Source organism: Eutrigla gurnardus (genome assembly GCF_963514095.1).
Source record: "Eutrigla gurnardus genome assembly, chromosome: 2".
Lineage (NCBI taxonomy): Eukaryota > Metazoa > Chordata > Actinopteri > Perciformes > Triglidae > Eutrigla > Eutrigla gurnardus.
In genome coordinates, this window is record NC_139916.1 from 8,151,528 (window position 1) to 8,165,755 (window position 14,228).

Consider the following 14,228-nt stretch of genomic DNA (forward strand, 5'->3'; position numbering starts at 1 on the left):
AGAGATCCATCACCACAAAAGAGCCAAAAATCACAGAAACATTTGAATGGCAGGACCTCTGTGGTGGACAACGCTCGTCCACTGATGAGATCGAGGGCAGAGCCAGCTCAATCATACTCCCTCCGTCTGCATCACTCTTTTTTTTTTTCATAGCAACAGATGAAACCCTGGTAGTCTGGCCCGGACTCGATCCCTTCAGAGAAAACAACAGGTTGAGGCCGAACAGCCGGTCCGTTCTCAGAGGCGGTGTTTTTCATACTCGAAGGCAGGAGTCAAGATCCATCCATCACGAGTACACGTCAAACCCAAGAGAGCTTTCCAACTCAAATATTATTCAGCCACACGCTAAGTGTGTGGGATACATCTGACCTGCGCTGGAAGATAAAGAGCTGGATAAGACAAGCAGAGCGGAGGTTGAATTGATTTGAGGACATCTGGTATGCGCTGTCCTTTTTCAGTATGTATTTGGTCACGCTGTGCATAATGCAAAGAAAAGAACATAAAGAACCTTTCATTCACTTGTTATAAAGTACGTTTTCAGAGTTGATTTCAGCACTTGATCCTTTTGTGAACATGAACAAACTTTGCAGGTTGCCTCTAGACTGTCAGCAGACGGAGAAGCAGCCTCACAGTTTAAGCTTCACCTGGGAGTCGGTTGAGATGTGCGCTATGATTACTGGTGCAATCAGTCGTTTCTTCATGCAGCAGCTGCTACACAAGGGCCTCGCAGGGACAGTTGGGTCCCAGCTACAGTGTCTGCCATATAAGACACGAAACAACTTTGCTGTGTGAAGCCAAGAAACACGTAATGAGTTCCACTCTTAATGCCAGGACACTCTGTATACATTCCTGACTTCAGAAGGTTTATACTCTTTTCACTATCAGCTATTTCTGAAAAGTCTAATATATGAAGCTTTTGTGAGAGTTAAAATAACACACAAGAAGAATTGAATGGAGAATGTGTATGCAGTTCCTGGATGAGATGCCATTTACTGGACTGAACTAAACCAACGCCACCAAGTTCCACCACAGACTGTCCAGGAGTCCACTGATGCCCTGATCCAGGTCTGGGAGGAGATCCTCCAGATCCTCCAGATCCGCTGACTGATCAGGAGCAGCCCAGGCATCGTGGGGAGCCTCATCAGGCATGAGGGGACCATACACACTGCTGAGTCACATCCTGAGTTGCTGTGATTGAATTCAAGCAAGTTGAATCAGCCTGTGGTTTTATTCTTTGATTTGTGGTGTGATTTTGATTCCAGCCCTCAATGGGTTCATGATTTTCTGTTTATCAAATGTAAATCAGTAAAGACTTTCAACTTGAATAATTCATTCATCAAGATCTGATGTGTGGTTTGATTGTCTCCTTCATTTTTTTGGAGCGGTGCTGATGGGAATTCAAAACAAGACTGTAACTTTGTGTGGCTTTGCCAGCAAACGCTGAATCATCGTGTTTTTTTGTCGGAATCATCTGCAACATAATGAACGTGGTTGATATGATTAAGTGCCCACGTCAAAAAGACCATGTGGCTAAACTTCAATTAAATAATGAACAAAAAAATAAAAACTCACAGTTTCAGCAGACTAGTTCCACCGAAAACAGCGTTTCGTTATTTATGTGAGTTTGAACAAGTGGGGACAGTGAAGGGCAAACTTTGTAGGATTCTAACTGGATTAAAGGAAAGACAAAACTTCACATCAAGCTTCCAGTGTAGAAATATTTCAGTATGTAGACTCTTTTTTCCCCCCAGTTTGTACAACGTAAGCACCGCCACATAGCTGTAATGTTCCTTACCGAGGCAGGTGCGCCCGTCCACGTGCAAACGGGAGCCTGGGTGGCATTCACAGTAGTAGGAGCCCCTGGTGTTAACACATCTGTGCTGGCAGCCTCCATTATGGACCTGGCACTCAACAATATCTGTGGCCACGGAGGGAGAAAATAAAAAGACAGAAGCAGACAGAAGGAGAGAGACAGGGGAGAAATTAGTGCAATTTTGACTAAATCCTCTCATTATGGGGAGAAAATTGGTCAAAGAATAAAGCCCAGATGAGCTGCCAAGCTGAGGAAGGAATTTAACGCAGGTTTTAGGATAAAGATGTACTCGGAGAGGAATGGAGATGATGGATGAGAAGGGTACGTATTCTACAAGTGCATTGCAGCTCACACAAACAAATCCCCCATGTGGTAGCAACTACTGGGCATTTAAACCCACATTTAAATTCCTTTGCGTCAGGGTCCCTTGGGTGCAGCAAACATATGGAAACCTAAATCAGAGGATGCTAAACATACACATTCCTCTTAGTCAAGCGTTGAGATTATAAACAAATAAAAGAAAGTGTCTGGGAAAGTGATGGTGAGGGAAACATGACTTCCTCGCCATGTGACCAGATTTGAATGAAAGATTCTTTATTTTAGGAGTTCCACGGAGACCCCCAGTGAGATCAGAGCTGGTCTACGAAGCCCAGCTCTGTTTGGACTTCTGCTTAACAGCCCGTCTGCTGCCATCAGGGAAATAAGGATTCAAGCCCACCTCACCTCCAGTTACAAGGTACCCGTTTGTTTCAACGTTACTATAGTTATCGTGGTAACTGGAAATGTGGCTGAATAAAAGAAGTGATGTGATGCATTTAAAAAGGTGAGTGTGAATTATTTTGGCGTCTATAAAATCAGCCAGCACATCATAAAAGACTATTAGTCGGCCCCAAGTTAAACGGCTGGTTGGGAGACGTGTTGTTCAGTCTAGTCTCGACTCCAGGCGGCGATTTCCTACAAGAAACTATTTAAAGAATCCCAGTGAATAAGAGCTAGTTTTCTCAACCAGTTGAATCATTTGATTTGTTAAGGTAGAGTCTAACTTTTATTCAATCGTCTCTTTTGTTTTCTGTGTGTTGTTTTGTCTCACTTCCTGACCACACATGTGTCTTTGGGAACTGTGTTGTAAACAAGGCACTAAACAGTTCAGTATTAAACAGAAACAACAAACATAAATGATTTCTCAACATTCTTCACAGTAGAAAAACAAATAAAATAAAGTCTTGTAAACTTTGCTTGGTATGACCATTTGAAAATATATACATCCGCCTTTATATCTCGTCTGTGGTTTTTTTCCCACAATGGAAAGGCAATCCTGCAAAGAATAAGCTATAAAGATAATGGAAGGATAAATATTATTTTTCTAAATTATTGTATCGGCAGCATCACATTTTTGGCACTTATTGGCACTTATTTGGTAATAAAAGTGAACGGAAACATGATAAGCTGAAAGATGCTGAAACTCTCCATAGGGCTGAGGTTAACTGCACAGTTCATCATTAGTGAGCCCTTTAACATTATATATACGATATCAGTTTAACATACAATACATTTTTTTAGCAGTTTCTCGTCAGACTCTCCAAAGCCAGAAGACTCCTTAGACGAAAACAGTCATTTTCTTTGTGTAATTGCGTGACTTTGGTTGTACAGTTACGCAAACAAATGTGTTCGATTGAGTCAGAGGTAGATCAGCAACTAATCAAAGGAGTCTGGTGGCTTTGAAGAGAGCATAAATGACTGCTTCGGTTCCCCGTCGGGAAAAGACAGTGAGAGCAAGGTAATATAATAATATTCTAGCGTTCATTCAAAATAAATTTGATTTTTCTATGTGGGAAAAATAAAGTTTTTATGGCTCAAATCCACAGCCGTACATTAAATAATAACCCGTTCTGGCACTCCTGTCTACTTCTCCAGTCTTGGGGGGCTCTGAATGTCCTCTACTCTTGGTATTAGTAACTCATACCACCCCACTTCAAAAAATCCAAACAATCCTTTTAAAGTCAGATTTCTTGTGGCCACTGGTGAAACGGATATCAATCTCAAGAGTCTCTGCAACATAAGGAGTGAATTCAGCCTCCATAGTGCTCTTGTTACGCTGTGTGGGACGGAGGCAGCATGGAAGTGGGACAATCTGCATCTGAGCCTCATCATGCACATAACACACCACCACATCACAGTGTTCATGTTCCCCGCGGTGCACACAAGTACACGCAAACAGCACACCACCACTGGTTTCATCACAAACCAGGTCTTTACGAGACCCATAACACGTAACCCTAGAACCTGATGGGGAAGCATGTGAATCGTGAAATGTTAGCCGTTAATGTGTTTCATGAAACATCGACTCTATTCATTATAATATAAACAAGGAATCGCGTTTGGATTGAACAGAAACGCAGTGAATGAGCATTAAGGGACTCAAATCTACTTGTTTATTAAATCTACTTGGTTCCAGCAAAACCTGCCCAAGACAGCAAAATTATACGAGTATCCTTCCGCTGAACTCATCCACTCATGATGATATCCAACGACAACTTCAAATATAGTGTTTGGGGGTAGAATTGGGTTTCTAAACTTTCCTCTTCTTTGTCCGTCCGCTGCCAAACTCGGGCTCCACTTCATCCAGGAACGCTGGCAGCGGCAGTCCCTTAGTTTTTCCATCCGTGCCGCATGCCGTGCTTTGGTTTGGTTTCGCATGAAATAGGTCCAGCACTGTGGTGCTGCTGTTCTTCTGCTGACTGCAGCACACAGTCAGTGAAGCCCATCCAGCCTAGTTTCCATCTCCAGAACACAATCCCCCCCCCCTAAGCTCAGAGCCATCGTCTTCATGGAAAACTATTTCGGTCAACTTCCGAAAGGTGATTTATTTTTTGTGTGAGCAGAAGATAAATGTGAACAGTCTTGATTTATCTCCAAGAATGACATCGTAGTAACACAGCAGATCAGAGGCATTATCAGCAATGTGGTAATAATACATGTGAAACATGTTTCATCCTGTGCATTTATCCCTGAGTGCTGCAGTCCTGCCAAACATGAAAAGAAATATTTTGCCAAAATAATATTGACTTAATCTGTCGTCAGTGCATCTGGCATCAAGCCCCGTTTGAGTTAACGCGTGTCTCGTGATTCATAGTTCATGTTTTATGTGCTCTAATCTTAGTAAAAGCGTTCCTCCCCAACTCTGATCAGAGAAAAAGTGATCTGAGCAGAGCCAGACATCACATACAGCAGACACGTTATCCGTGTAGCTGATAAGCCAGTCTGTAAATAACTCCCTGCTAATGCATGCAGGTCCTACTGTTTGGAAAAAGTGACCAAACGCATGTAAAAATCCCTACTGAAATTAACTTTATCTTCTTTTTGAAAAGAGTCAAATAACATTTTTATAATAATCATGTTTTACACACTAATACGGGACCCTGAGTGGAAGAATCACGGACCGCTCACGGCTTCATCTGCATTTTGGCTGTGAAATGATGACTTACCTGCTGCCGGATAGCCACCGTTGTAGCCATGGTATCCATGGTAACAGTGTGGCCTGTAGCAAACCCTTCTATAATAACTCTGTGGATAGTTTGAAGCAGATGTCAGACATGCCATCGCTCCAATTAACACCAGAGAGAAAATCCACCATCCTGATGACAAAGCCATGGCTGCGAGTGAAACGGGATGCCTCACAGAGAACTTTTTTTTTAAATGGTTCAAAATGTTCTGTAAAAAGTCAAAACATTATTTTCGTCATGCACATTATGGAATGTTAAAATAATGACCAGTTCGGCAGGTGCTGAATCCTGGTCTGATGGTAACTACTTCTTATTCACTCTGCCTCCTGATTTTCCTCCATCCCTCTCTCCGTATCACCCTCCCATCTACTAAAACTAAATGTCCATCACATTAAAGCTGCTCCTCCCTCTCCCCTTCTCCTGAGACTTCCCTCTCACCCCCAGCCTAAACTCTCTCTCTCTGCATTTTACCAGCCAACACTGATTGATGTTTTTTCCCCGATGATGACCTTATTTGTACTACTGGGCCACCGTATTTTTTTATGCGCTAAAAGCAAGATTTGTGAACATTGTGATTGGACTAAAGGATGTTTTGTCTATTTTTCCCTTTTGATATTGACCACTTAAGGAAAACCAAATATGAAGTGCCAGGTATCAAATTCACAATTTCTAATCCAAAGATCTGACAAAAGGAATGAGCCTTGCATTGAAATCATCTATTCAGGCGCTAAGCACTAAAGGTGCTCTCATCTGTTGCCAACACCTCCACACAAACACAGCAGCAGGACCGTGACAGCCTGTTATGGAGCTTTTAAAGAGCAAAGCACGTTCATGGTCACAACCCTCATTGGAACAGAAATGCTCCTTAAGAGAGATGCAACGACTGTACGCTTCACTTCTGATGACCTTTTCTTCTTAATGCAAACTTAAAGCTACTGTAACATACACCTGCACGGTCATTACATCAGGCCACAAGCATCTGAAAGGTACTCAAGCTCAGACAGACCAGCAGTAACCGATACAGGTTGTGTTTTTGCCACGCCGCGCGCCAACATATTCACAACTCGTCTGCACACATCGCACATAAATATGCCTTTTTGAGATATCTGTGCAGACTTCAGGGTCATGTGATGCCAGCCAGGTGAGGAGGGAAGCAGCCTGCTCCAGCATGGAAGACAGATGATTGGCAACGCATCGTACAGTTATGGCTTTGAGCTTGAATTTGAAAAAGAATCTGAATAAAATCCCAGAGCTACAGATTAAAAATGTTTTTTGGGAAGTGTCCAACAAGAACCTCTAATACCTGCTGATTTTGGAAGATGTTACTCACGCACTGCTAGAGCACACTATTAAAACAGGTGCCAAGTTTTTGGCATGACGGCTACTATGTTGACACTGCTGCACTAGGCTGTACTCAGCACAGTTGGTCTCTTCCACTTTGATCAGCGCTATTTGTATAAATGCTTCTTATTTTAGGGGAAAAAAAGAAATGCATTAATGAAATGGAATTCCACCAGGAGCTAAAATCCAGGGAACCGTCCATAAAGGATTTCTTTATGCGTTCAGTATTTAGTTTTTTTATATATATATATAATTTTCTTTCTTTTTTGCACTGAACAAAAGATGCATTTGTTCTTGTCTCGTCCATGCCAGGAGTATTCACATATTAACATCCCACAGCAGATGTCTTTCATTAAAAATATTATACCATGTTGCCAAGGACAGGATTACCCCTAAGTAGCAATTCAGTTGCGTCCCATCCAACAATCCCCAGAACCATTTATTATTTCGTTAACAGCTAAAATGAATGGATCTGGTCTCTTATCTGGACTCATGCGGGCTTCGACTCTGCGGCCCTCCCACCGTCAGTCCGCCTGACGCAGAAGGAAACCTGATCACTTTCTGCAGACGCAGTGCCACACATGCAGCACTCACTTAAACATCCACAACTTTCATACAGCTTCTCTGTTAATGCTCCTGCCAATTACAGACAATTAGAGCATTAATGCTGCGGGTAGCCGTTTTCCTCCAATATACACCAGCGGTTAAGGGTAGAGATATATTAAAGCCAGCTGTGACAACGTTTCCATCTACTCTGCTAACCGTGACCTGGATCAGATCTCTCACTGGTTCCTCCAGCAGACGGCCGTGCCGCAGAGCATCCAGCGTCTTTCCTCTGGGCTTGGCTGCCGCACAAAGGAATCATTATTCTGATCGAACCAACCACTTGCAGAGATGTCCTAATCAGAAACATCAAACTACGATGGGGCAAAACAGGAATCTCAGGGGGGAAATGTTTGGAGAGAAGCTCAGTTTTGGTGAGCTGGGTCTCAGAGATGCAGGGCCTCTTTGATAGACTGGTAGCTGGTACTACCAGTTGTAAATAACAAGAGGCCACATCATTTTATCCTCCAAAGTGTACAATTTAAAAAGATATAATCCTGCGGTTCACTCGAGCTACTTGATCCGGTTTTGATGTTTACTGGTTGCAGAATCTACTTTCACTGAAAACCTATTAAAATGAATATACAACTCCATAAATGTCAACATAATGTGCAAAACGAATACACAATAAAAGACCAAAAACAAATGAATGTGGTTCTGAATATTTTTGCAAGGGGGACCATTCGAGGCTCAGTATGTTTAATATGAAAAAGGTCATTCAACATGTCAAATAGTGTATAAACTAACATTTTACAGCTCTACAATGTGCTAATAAGAACTACAGCTGAGGCTGATGGGAATAACATACGTTTTGTAGTTATTTGGTCATAAACCGATCTATTAGACACATTTTTATGATGGCGCTGGATGCAAAGTTGATGCCTCATCAAAGATGTTGCAATTCCGTCTGAGGGGAACGTTCGTGTCTGAATGACATTTCATGGTAATCCATTTAAATAGTAAGATTTTACACAAAACCACAAATGTCAACTTAATGGTGCCGTCACGGTATTACCAACATCGTTAGGGTCCATCCGCCACGAAGCATGAAAGTCTGAACCAAGTTTGAACCACCGACTGCTAAGAGATGTCGGCTTGAACTGAAGTGATACAGACATTGCCATCCTTAGAGCCACACCGCTAGCATGCCGAAAATCAATTATATGGTGGATGTTGTGTGGAGGAAGGACATAAAGCCGGATTTCAGTGTGAGAGGTCGAATTAAGTGCTGTCATCGCAAACGAACAACATAAAATATAATGTCTATTTTTTCTTAATATCTGGGTTCATGTTACTGATATTTAAATATTAATACAACCCAGCTCAACAACCAAACAAATGTCGTAGAGCTCTCACCTTGACAGGTTTTTCCATCGTCGTTCTGTTTCTGTCCAGGAGGACACCTGCAGTAGTAACTTCCAATGGTGTTACAGCAGAGAGCCTCGCAGCCTCCGTTGGTCTCCTCACATTCATTCACATCTGACGGGAGAAACAAGGACAAAGTTCATCTCGCATGTTTGCTGTTTTTATGTCGCTCTATGATCGAGGACTGCGGATGGAAATTACACAAAGTGATGTATTTGCAACAAGTCTTCATTAATATGCATTATCCTCCCCAAATAAACAAATAAATTAAATGAGAAAGAACAAAGACATGTTGCAGTTAAACAATCAAATATGTTTAATAAGATTAGTGTTTTTTTTAGCAACTAACATGAAGACAAAATGTGTCTTTGTTCTCACGCCAGTCTGATTAAAACAGATGGAAAGTGCTCAAGTGCTCCGAAATTCATGAAGAAAAATGACTGCAGGAAACAGTTCCATCCTGAAACGTGTCAGCCTAGCACCAACTTCAAGAAAAGGAAAAATATATGAAATATCCAAAACGGATTTCCAATAAGTAACAAATTGAGTGGAACAAAAGAAATAGAGTATTATAAGGATGTATTTGCATGCTGTCTTCTTCGTCTCCAACGTCCTTCAACATGAACCGGGATTGCCATTTATCGAACATGCAGAACCTCCAAAACGCTTCCACGAGAAGTCACAGTTTTTCCATCTCATTTCCATCGGCTGAATATCCTGCCAAACCTGTCATCGGTGAGATAAAATCTCCCCTTCCAGTTCCCAAACTACACATAATGGCTGGGTTCAGATAGAGGTGCTGACAGTTCACCATATACCATAATTTGTGTGTTTGCCTAATGAGGAGATTTTGAAATTGAAAACTGAAAAGAAGTTACGGGCTGTTTTACGCTGCAGTTTGGGGCTGAGGCTCCACACTGCCTGCATGAATGTTACATTTCCCTTGATGACATCGGGCTGTTTCGTTTGACATGAAGAAGAAGTCTTGGACTGAAAACTGAAGGCTGTGGAGAACATTAGGAGGGGGGCATTAAGTTGGCACTAATCAGCTTGTAAACTTCCTCTGTGTGCATAAAAGAGGAGACTTACTGTACTTACTGTTACATTTTCCCCCCTCGAGCACATTTTGGTACATTGTGATGCCAACGTTTAACCAGCAAATTAAACCATTTCCCTCTCAGTTTACAACATCTGGAAATGTCTCAAAAAAATCTCATAAAAAAAGAAAAAACCTGAACCTTAAAAAAACATAAATGGCGTACAATTTGTAATGAAATGATACCTATAACACCAAGAATACATTTTATTATACTATGAAACGTAATTCCTCATCGAGCCTATTACTCCAATCCGTCTTCGCAAGGCTGGAAACATTGCAGCTTAAGATCCACTTTGGGATGCTCCCAGAGTTTTACTTGGACACTACACCACGAGAGCTTGATTTAATGAGTCTGGGTCCCGGGGTGAGCGAGAGTGCCTGCCTTTTAGTACAGTTCATTTAACTCGCTAAATAGGAAGCGTGATAACAGCAGATTTGAAGAAAATGATGCAGACAAGTGATGGTGACCTGAACTGAAGGGCAGGATTAAAGGCCCGCGGGGGTCCTGTGGTGAGATCACAGCACAAGTGTGTGTGTGTGTGTGTGTTGACGTCCATCTCCCCCCTCTTTCCCCCTGAGGCCACACACCTGTGTGGCAGCTTCAGCAGGGGTCTGCAGGGTCAGGGTCATGCTCATCATCCCCCGAGTCTTTCGGCCCAATAAGCAGTGAGGAATGTTGAACCGCTACAGGTCAGAATACACAACGCAACCCTGGAAACCAACAGCTGATCGATATCGTAGCATGTTTTTAGTGAGGACAGTTGTTTTTGTCTTTTCCTCCAATCAGGGAAGTTTGGTCAAAGTCGTGCAAAGCACATGCATTACGTCTTCAGATAGAAATGAACCTTTGCTGTGTGCCTTTAGGATGCTTTTATTGAGTTACTCTCTCGAATAACACTGTTGTTGTTTTCATTTCCAACGTGAACCACATTGGAAATGAATAAATATTTCCAAAAAACAAAAATACAGATGAACCAAATTATTATATTAGAGATTATGAGCATATCGCTCAGCTTTTTTCAAAAACATTTCCTCTGAATGTTAAACTCGATGACCTCAGAAGACATGAGTGAGTCTGCGGCTCGGAGCAACGGCTGCACCTTCGCCTGACTCCGGGGGGCATCGCGTTTTGTGTCACCCCCACCCATCCATCACAACAGCTGTAGTGTCCATCAAAAACAGATCGGATGCCTTAACCAGAGGCTGCGGTAAAATAGTCAAAAAATAAGGTCCTTACTCCTATTCCTAACGCATTTATCCTTAACCTCGGAGGAAAACGTCTCGGGGTTAAAGGAAAGGTGGAAGGAGAACTCAAAGGGATTTAAGAAAAGACGACCGCTAAGCTACGTCATAGAGCCTAAGATGACGTCTTGATGAAAGAGAATCACCACAAATTTGGCCAACTTAACTGTCATTTATCAAAATCTTCACTCCATCTTTGGGCAATGTCCCATATGTACATTGAAAGAGACATGAATAAACCTGAACCATTCAAGGTCATAGCTAACTTAAACCATCTTGTGAGTGTTTATTTAGTACAATCTATACACGACTCTTTACTGGCCCAAAGGAGATTCCTTCCTGAAGTGATTTAAATGTAAGTGACCCACAGTAACATTAAGTTAAGGTGAAACTAATATGTGGCTTCATCAACCTGACTGACAAATCCAATGGATATTTTCCAAAAGCCTTCATGGTCTAAAGTTTCGAATGACTAATTGCTCCAGCAATAAAAGCTTATCATATAGAGTCTTTGTTAAAAGCTATCAAAATGTTTATTTGTCTGTTTTCTAACTTTACAGGCTGTAGTTTGTGGTGTGTATTTTATGGTGGTGTTTTATAACAGTCAAACAAAAACAGAAAACTTCAACATTTGGAAGGAGATTTCACAGCCAAACACTGACAAACAAGAGTGTTATCATTGTTTAGATATTTACTGACTAAACTGATCACAATCTGAGCGGCTCATGTGAATAATTTCATTATGGAAACCCTATTATTCCTACCCTAATATAACCCTATATAGTGTTTCTCATATTCTAACATTGTGGTGGAGTTTCTGTGCATTGTTCCAATATTGTGCCAAATTGGGTTAGGGTTAGGGTGCTGTTATGTCTTCCTGTAAGTGAAATATAAAACAAACTTGTATTATGTGTATTTCCCTGCAGGCGACACTCTGTTCCAAGCCCATCAGGAAAATAATAAAAAAAACAACAAAAGATATGTTGATTTGAAAACAAAATCTCCTGATTGTGTTTCTGCACGTTCAGCTGCAGCAGAGCTCTGAGTTTACATTCCTCTGCTGTATTGTGTGACTTCCTGTGATAAGAACGACCGCCACTGCTCCCAGGACGACGGAGCCCATGTCCCGGTAGACCAGGAGGGGCCAAGAATTACCACCAGACCCCTGATATTATCTCAAGGGGGGGTTATGGGCTGTAAAATTACAGTATTCATCAGGGGGGGGGGGGGGGGGGGGGGGGGGGGCTGCTGGTGTAATAACGTGCTCTGCTAGTGTTCATTCCTGGTTGCATTCCCTGCCGTCCTCACAGCTGCTTCCATTTACCAGGTGCAATAAAGATGGCGATTGGCTAAAGGTTTCATTCAGACGAGAATTTCTCTGCAACCGACCTGCACATGCAGCAGCAGGACGGTTCATGACTGCATCCTGTCTGACTGACTTACAAACCATCTCCATGAACTGGAAGTAACGATTTACTTCACACTCTTACACAGGAAACTCAGCCTCACCTTTGACCTCTAGTATAACTGACCCGTAAAACGCTTTTTAAAAGGGCAGTTGGTGGTCGACTATAAGACTGACCATTTATTCTCATCTGTATTGTAATTGCTGTTCTACTTTTTGTCTTGTCTTAATGCCTGTTATGTCTTGTGCACAGCACTGTGATTTGCCTGGTTGTTGAAAGGTGCTATATGCAAATAAACATGCCTTGGGTTCCTTTATCCGTCCCACAGGCAAGGCTGCCTGGCAGACGCTCAAATGAAACAGACGAACTGGGGAAATATGCTCACCCAAGCTCCAAAACGTTATTGTAAAAGTTATTTTATGGACGCCATAACTCCTCCTGGATTTCACGTGGCTGTTCTTCCCGGAGTCAGGTATCATAAAAACCCCAAAGAACCATTTAAACTGTTTTATCCAAGCATTACCGCTGCAGATCGGGGTCACTGTGAATATACCTTGCACTGCTTTTCTGCCAAACTATTGTGTCTGTGCTGTGTAACATTTACAGACTACAACACATGAGAGCAGCGATCAAGACGTGTGCTCACTTTACATGTTAGGTGTAGGAGGATTGGTTGTATGCTTCAGTTCAAAATTAATCAGTAAAAAAGACAATTTAGAAAGTAAGAAAGCACAAAAAATGTGGTTGGTCTCAGATGAAATATTACATTTAAAACTAGATATAGTGTGATAGCCTGTGATTTTATGCAAAATAAGCCAAAAGTCCAGGATTCATTTTTCCCTTCCTTCTCCTCTGTAAGGCACCAGCTCAAATTCAACATTGCCCCCTGCTGTTAATCTCCTGCTACACCAATAACAGCCCAGATGTGCTGCTGGATGTTTATCAAGTTAACACTATGGGATTCTGTTCTTATTCATCATGTAAAAACACAGCTGCCTCAATATAATGATTTTAAAGTCAAAGAGAACCACACTTTCCTTGTCAAAGTGCCCGCTCCGGTTCACCGCACTGACTTACACCAGAAAACTATGTACGCTGCATTTAGCGTCCAATCATTCCACCCCAAGTCCAATTTGATGCATTCTCTGTGCCAGTTTTGGGTATGAGTCTCTAAAGCACTGTATTTTGGCCAGCGCAGCAGCTGATGTGTTGTTAGGTGGCACCGTCATTTGGATGTGGTGAGTTTTTTTCTCCTGAAATCAAGTTAAAAAATGTGTCCTGTTAATGACAAAGGACCACACACACACACACACACACCCACATATCCTCTGATGTTTCAGACGTCTATATCTCCTTTTACGAAACCTCTAATGTTTCCATGAAGTCATTAACATCTGTATCAAGTTTGGGGCAAAACAATCTTACCGCAGATTATTAGTCATTGAAATGCGCTTACATTTCCTCTTATTAAAATATAAACCATGGAACAACCACACATCACATGTGTAAGCTGCTGTGTCTCTAATGAATCTAAATAAACTGTTAACTTATCACAATAATGTTAACAGCTCTTTTGAAATATAAAGTCAGACGTTAAAAATGTTAGAGGATATAATGAATCGATGAGTAATTTAACAGGAAGTAAATTGCCTTCTGTTTGAATGTTTCTCATGTGAAAATGCGGCTGAACCGAATCTAAATTCTCAGCTTATCTGTGTGTTTTTAAACACTTCTTCTTCCCAAGGCATGTGTTGACAAAAAAGCAGCAGAATGTTGTGCTGAGAGAAGCACTTTCTGGGTAAAACTATCAATCAACTGTTGTCTCCGTACTGGTTTATTAACCAGCCCACTGAGCC

At 41.8% G+C, this 14,228-nt stretch overlaps 1 protein-coding gene across 2 annotated transcripts in view; it reads right to left on the minus strand.

Moving 5' to 3' along the window:
- Positions 1 to 14,228, minus strand: part of megf6b (multiple EGF-like-domains 6b) — a 59,083-nt gene that overhangs the window by 24,082 nt on the left and 20,773 nt on the right. The window contains exons 5-6 of one of the 2 annotated variants that reach the window (XM_084035374.1): positions 8,617 to 8,739; positions 1,796 to 1,918 (exon numbers count right to left, since the gene is read on the minus strand). In XM_084035374.1, coding sequence (XP_083891500.1) covers positions 1,796 to 1,918; positions 8,617 to 8,739 — 246 coding nt within the window. Of the gene's footprint in view, positions 1 to 1,795; positions 1,919 to 5,298; positions 5,619 to 8,616; positions 8,740 to 14,228 lie in introns of those variants that run through there. The other variant, XM_084035375.1, reaches the window with a different exon arrangement.